We start from the raw sequence: 7,484 nt of genomic DNA, 5'->3' as shown, positions 1-7,484 counted from the left end.
TAATAATAATAATAATAATAATAATAATAATAATAATAATAATAATAATAATAATAATAATAATAATAATAATAATAATAATAGTAATAATAATAATAAATAATAATAATAATAAATAGCGGTATCGGAGGTCATTTTATTACTCTAATCTAATTTCAATAGATTGACCAATTATCAATTGGTTCGTATTTAACTATAATAAAATTTTCGAATAAAACTTCGAATAAACAAAAAAAGAAATTGGAATTTATAGATAGAGAAAAGGAAATAATGAAGTGTGTCTCAATGAATTTCTAATTATGAACCGGTAAAGGAACAATAAATTAGTTTCAAATTGCTGGAACAAAAATAGTTTTTATTCGTCCAGACATCAAATTATTTACCTTACTGTAATAAAAATACCAAAAATTCACATATCGTTTGTTATGTATAACGATTATTAAATAATCAATTTGTTTGGAAATGATTTCCGAAATTATCACCAGTGGTTGAAATTGAATTTGATTGCTTCATATTTGCTACTCAATCTCTCTTCATAATCGAATTTTTTTGTAAATTTCAATAGAAATACTGAAATTTCGTAAATATATTTTATTAAAATAGAGTACATTTTATTAGAATCGGAGTTAGAGAAAAAGAGAAGAGGGAAATGATGAAAAAAAGTGAAGATAAATGATTATATAAATTCGTGAAATGTTTAGCGGGAGCTTTTGATTCGATGGTTTTAATCGGCAAAATTTGGCTTAGGTCTTAGTCATCTGTTAGCTGATTAAAATTTTAGTATTAATGAGACTAAATTTTTCTTGTCTTTATTGGATCCGGGAAATACAATTTTCAGATGTGTGATAAATTAAATGACACTATTAAGTTGCAACAGTATGATCCCATTAAATTTTACTAAACAAACTGCAATTTTATTGACATATTTTAATTGAATAAGTTATGGAATTTTTTTTATTATTTATTCCATATTATTGGAAATCATTTTGATTGATTTATCAATTATTAAAAATGAAGATTTATTTTTCGAAACTTCGGCCTAAATTTTATAAATTTTTGTAACTATACTAGAAGATTTTGTTGTTAGGAATGTTTAATTTTGGATTTACAACAACTGCAAAAATTGTCGTGAATTATTTAACGTCTCGCCTAATCAAGAAGAATTTTATAATGAAAAGGGAAAGGTGGAAAAATTGTCGAGTTTTCGATGAAATTTCACAAATTATGATGATTTTATGTCCGTACTTTTTAATGTTGATAAGAATAAATGATGATTTGGGACAATTGAATAGAATTTTAAATTTAAATAACATTAGAAGAAGGATTTGAAATGATTTCAAAATTAAGTCAACTAATCATTCGCATCAATCTTATTCATTAGAAGAGAGAGAGAGAGATTTTTTTATATTTTTTTATTTTTTATTTTATTCATTAGAGTACAGAATGCTTAAAGAGATAAAATTTGGAAATTTGAAATAGGTTAATTTATGTTACAAAATCAAGTTTATGCACATGTATAATTAATTATAGAAATGCTTTAGATCAGATTTATTAATTTCATATAATTTCTAAATGAATGGCTAAGTATTCAAAAACAGGTATGGTACATGCTATGTTAAATGGGGCGACAAATCAAAGCCAGGTAAAGTATGCTTTAAAAAAAGTACTTAACTATTAAGCTTTTTTTTTCTTTTCTTTCAAAGTAAGCTTTTTTTCTTTTTAAAGTAAGCTTTCGCATATATTGCAAAAAAATTTAGGGGCAAATGTTTGAAGTAGGTGTCGTATATATTTGGCAAAAGAAGAGCTAAGTGCTACAGGTGAACATCGAAGCAAATATTAAATATACTTACAAAAAAAGAATAAAGGCCAAGTGTTCAAAATAGGCATATTATATACTTGGCAGAAGAAAAAAGTTGAAGAATAGATGTATAAGGTGAATAAAATTATATTTCGCATTTTGAAATACTGTATATAAGTATTTCAAATCATATGTTTGCACGAATCAATAAATGCTCACCAAATTAATAGCCCAGTAACATTTACATTTGTACTGCAATACTGTAAATAATACCGTTATCAAAAATATTTATTGTTTTTGTTGTGTGATCATACTGTACACTCGACAGTACACCGTGTCTTTTCCAACTACCTATTTCTGGAATGTTATCGTAAAATTTATCAGTACCAAAATCATAAATAATATTTAAAATGTTTGAAGTAATATTTTGAGTTATAGTATACAAATGGTTGCAAGCAATGAATGCATTCACAGCAGTTTTTGCATCCAAGAATTGTAAAATCCAAGATTTACGTTCCGCAAGTGACATGCAATCCCGTAATGAAGCTTTTAGTGCACCATCCGGAACAGAATGATATAAAATCCATAAATGACTACCATCATTTTCCAAATCCAAATATGAATGGGAAAATTTGTAGATTGGAACCTAAAAATTTGAAAATTTTCCAACTTCCCGTAAATTGTCATCAAAATTTAAACTTAAAAATTTGTTGGTATGTTAGTTTTAATCCTTTGATAATTTCAATAAATTCCGACGTAATTTGACTTGAATTGATTTGCATATATTTCAAGAACTTTTAATTTCAATTTGTTGAGGAAAGCTCAATTTAATTTGCCAAAAGACTGATTAATATTAAACAAAATTGTATATTTTCTTTCATCAAAAAATTGTTTATTGTCTTTCATTTTACCGTTTCATTGCAAATTTAAACGAACCGAAAGGATTCTTTCAATTTCTATTCGTTTGCAAAAGAAAAGATAATAAGAATCTGCCTAGTGAGTAAAATTAAATTTAATTACTCAGTCAAATGGAATCAATAAAACAGTCTTGTTCGATCTTTTATGAGCTCAGAGTCGAATCATTTCTGAAATTCGGCTTAGTAAAGAAAAAATAATCGAAATATATCAGATCCCTGGGATGAAGGGAAATGAATAATTTGTTGATAAAAATTATCAAACAAATTTTAGTAATATTATACCCTCATTCTTTTCCACAAGAAAAGGTCGCTAATTTTCACATCACTAATCAAACCATTTCAAATCGTCCAGAGTGGACAGAAGGCATAATGTCATCATCCCATATGGTCAGCGGTCAGTTCTGGATTTCATATGAGATGATGATATGGCGCAATAACTGACTAACTGAGGATTTTGTTGATTATGACAGTTGTGAGAAGTGATTATTATTCTTGGACATATGGTTAATTTTGCATAATGTCAACGATATCAATACGGTAATACCAGCATTAGATTTGGCATGAAAAATTCGGCAGGGGAGCGAATTTCCGGGAAACTATCTTCCATCCAAGAGCATTAATCATAGAAGGTTATGTAATCAGAATTAGGAATCAGAAATTGGATGCAGTATAACTGATGCAGAATACTGTTCGGTCATTATCAGCAATCTTTGTCACCAGTTATCACCAATCAACAACGATGACCATATCACCGTTTCACTTTTTAGACAATAAAACAAAATCATGCTTAGCATAAACGCAATTCAATAATGCTTTGTAAATTTATATGCTAATGCAATTAAAGGCTTCTTTTTGATCTTTTTCACTTATAAATTTGAGGACAATTTAAAAATTTCAAACTAAACCTTTAAAGCATCAATTGCTGCACTTTTTGAACGTTTTTCATCAATTTGATATGAATAAATATGCGATGTTGCTGATGCATAATAAATAAAATTATTTTCATTACATGCCGTATTATCTGTGCCATCAAATTGCGCGGTATCTAAGGAATGTACGGCAAATGGATGCGAAAATCGTAAATCAGATAGATTACGATATTCAAAAACATTATATCCCAATGAATATTCAGTCTAAAATTCATACCAAATTTATGGTGAAAAATAAAAAATTAAGCAAAGAAAAGAAATGTAACTGAAATATTAAAGTTAGCAGAAATGTAATAATTATTGATTTCTATAAGAAATGATATATTTAAATTAGTAATTCGATAGCGAATATCATATCATAGTAATAAATTTTACAAAATGTAATAATATGCATTTAAATGGTAAATTCACGAAAATTTTCATCTAATGAATAAAATAGCCATTGCATTTAGTTGTCAATTTGTTTTCAAATTAAAATTGAACAGCTCAGACTGAACTTTAAATATTTCAAAACAAAGCTTTTGTTTTTTCTTTAACTGCAATTTTACATGGAACAGTATACTTCGAGGCTTTCGAATGTTCAATTTTTTAATGATTCCAATTTTTTAATGATTTCCAATTGGACTCAAAAATTTGCTTAATTAAGTTTATTTTTTTTTTCATAATGTTGCGACATATTAGATTCCCACATATCGTACTGTAACGATCTTCTACAAGAAACTACAGATTTATAACTGAAATATTGTTCCAATTCTATAATGAAACAATTAAAAGCCAATTCTACAGTATGCCACACATATGCCTTGCAATAATAATTGATAGATTTCCATAAGCAATAAATCGGATTGGTTATAGTGGAAAATGATTAAAGTTGTATAATGAAATGGGAAATTTGAAAAATTTGAATAATTTTAACCTGAAACCAACGTGTACCATAACGAACAATGCCACCGATTCTATTCAAACGACGAGCCAAAATTTGTGGCTGGGAAATTGCACTAATTAAGCCACAACCTGAAAATTGAGGAAAAATAAGTTCCGATTTTTTTAAATATTTCTTCGTTTTTAGACTTGGAAACAATCGAAAAAGTGAATTATTTGATGTTAGTCATAAATAATTGATTAAATTGAGCAAAAGATGGTAAATTGGCTTGAAAATTATTAAGCAAAATTTATGATATCATGTTAAATATTGAGAAAATTTATAGAAATGCATATAATATAACTATGGTAGAGATTGGAAGTAAACCAAAAGGAAAATAAAAATAATAGAATTGAAAAGAACAAAAATATTAGCAAAATTGGAGCATATTTTTTCGGTTTTAAAATACTTTCTCTGTAGATTTAAAACATTTGTTTAAGACCCTTTGTAAATAAAATAACTGAAAGAATTTGACACGGTTCACGTCGGATTCAGGATCATTGATAGTCTAGCCGTGAAACAGGAAAAAATGAAGTTAATGATGCACTATGCATAAAATATTTCGTTGATATTAGTCCGTAAATTTCATTTCTACTTTTTTGCTAATAGAAAAGATCTTCCGGATTTCGGAATGGAATACAAATAAGTATAAATATATTACGTAATGCATATTATAAAATATATATACACAAATCGTTGTAAATGTATTACACAATAACAAAATCTAATTTTAGGTATCGCTTTTTTTTTTTTATAAAAGCGAATTCGTTTTCGAAATGATTCATTCATGACAGGATTCATCTATGACATGATTTATATTCGACAGAATTCATTTATGGCAGGGTTTACGACCGGATTCATTTATAATATAGGAGTCGATAGAATTCATAGAAAGTTTCTAAACTTCCATAAATATTACCTTGTTTATTCAATGTTTTCCGTCTGTTACTATAATTCGTTATGTTTTTTGCATGTTTCCACTTATGCTTCTTGCGCCGTTTGCTGTGTTCCTCACAAATAGCTTTCAATGATTTATCCTAAATTCTCAATCAATAATTACCAGAGTACTCGGGGGATAGGCAGAAAGGGAATAAGATATTAATAATGTCAAAACATTACTAATATCTCATTCTAATAAACATATGATTCGGAGAAGAGTTATTTCAAACTCGTACGTACATATGAATTATTAACAATTTTTTTTTTTTTTTCAATCTATTTAATATTATATTTTAACAAATCCCAAATAATTGAATTTTTTCTTTTTTTTCTTGCAAAAATAAAGGCATTGAAACACAAAAGTTCTGAGTAAAAATTCAAATTTTAAATGAACAACTCTTCCTTAAATTATAAATTTAACCGAAATTTGAGCATAAATTGGAAGGTATAGTGTAGATGATAACAATGATAAATCTGTAGATTTCAATTCATCGTTATCTTCAACATCACGTATTTCTCGTCGATATCGTATACGATTTATTGCTATTTCACTTGTATCATTTTGATGATTGGTCAACAATTTTGATGACTAAAATTTAAAACGAAAAAATTTTTAAACTCTTTTTTTCATTCTCTCTGAGAAATTTTTTTTTCTTTGCGTAATTTCACATTGCATTAATTTTCAATTGTTTTTATTAAATGTTTAGAAAGAGGAAATTAAATTGTTTTTAAAAAAGAAACATTTACCTGTTGCAGTAATAAAATTCCAATAATTATTGCTTCCAGAAATATACATGTAGTAAGAAAGATGATAATCAAACGAATTGATAATAATTGCTTAGTGTGATACATTGAAGAAATACATCAAATGGTTTGGAAAATTATCGGTGATTCCTTTTTTTTAATATTATAATTTAATTCACTTCAATTTCTAAAATCAAAATTTTGAAAAATTTACGTTTTTTTTTCTTTTCTCTCACTCTCTCTCTCTCTCCTTATCTCTCGTTCATTTTCTCGTTATATATAGAGTATTTTTTAGGTATTTTGATTATAATCTGCAATTGTATAGCAGAGAGAGAGAGAGAGAGAGAGAGAGGGAGAGAGAGAATAAATAAGAAAAATGGCTCAAATGGCTTAAATGACTCAAACTGATTATTTAAATATTTCTGGAATGACGAAAAAAAAAAAGAAAAATGAGGGAAGGAAAAAAAAAGATTAATTAGTACGAAACGAACAATTTCCTTCCAAAGACTCAAATGAGAGATATTACAGCCATCCGAAGTGTCCCAATCTGTCCCACTCATCCATTTTATCCCTGTTGAAAAGGCGATGGCGACACTTTCGTTTCCGAGATTACGATGCTATTATAACGGTGGTCATTAAATAGCGCCCCGCTTCCTCTCTCTCCCTCAATCCGTCCCCCGCTGTCCCGCCCCATATATTGTTTCAGCGAAGTCTTTATGGTTTAACCAGCTCATATGCTTTTATTAATCATACAGTACTATTATCATCAGTTCAAATAATTACTTCCTTTGTAAAACAGTAGGAGTGTGTATTTTTGTATGTGTGTGTCTGTCTGTGCGTCTGTGTCTGTCTGCCTCTCTATGTTCCCTTCGTCTGCTTATTTATATCTATTTGTTTATTTCGTACAATACACACATGCATCCACACACATAAAATAATTAATGATGATGAAAATAATAATAATTAATTATGATATAATGAAGATAAATGAATAAGGAAAATATTCTTAAAATATAAATTCGATTTTTAAGATTTTCAGAAACAAAAAAATGAGGGCCGGAAAAATGGATGAAACAAAAATTGAGATGGAAAATGATGATTAATTATTATTGATAATAATATAATAATGGTAATAATAATAATAATAATAATAATAATAATAATAATAATAATAATAATAATAATAATAATAATAATAATAATAATAATAATAATAATAATAATAATAATAATAA

General features: G+C 27.1%; 1 protein-coding gene across 1 annotated transcript; it reads right to left on the bottom strand.

Annotated features, from left to right (window-relative positions):
* Window positions 1–2,039: 2,039 nt before the first annotated feature.
* LOAG_11007 (hypothetical protein) lies at window positions 2,040–6,382 on the bottom strand (the record flags this gene model as incomplete). Its single annotated transcript, XM_020448270.1, has 6 exons — window positions 6,253–6,382; window positions 5,927–6,094; window positions 5,486–5,603; window positions 4,561–4,658; window positions 3,621–3,848; window positions 2,040–2,444 (listed from the first exon to the last, which is right to left on the bottom strand). Exons 1-6 carry the CDS (start codon window positions 6,355–6,357, stop codon window positions 2,040–2,042), a joined length of 1,122 nt encoding a protein of 373 aa, XP_020301571.1. The 5' UTR covers window positions 6,358–6,382.
* Between the last annotated feature and the right edge of the window lie 1,102 nt (window positions 6,383–7,484).

The sequence above is a fragment of the Loa loa genome (assembly GCF_000183805.2).
Source record: "Loa loa unplaced genomic scaffold supercont3.499, whole genome shotgun sequence".
Taxonomy (NCBI): Eukaryota; Metazoa; Nematoda; class Chromadorea; order Rhabditida; family Onchocercidae; genus Loa; species Loa loa.
Note: the sequence above shows the minus strand (reverse complement) of the source record. Positions and strands in the feature narration are given on the sequence as shown.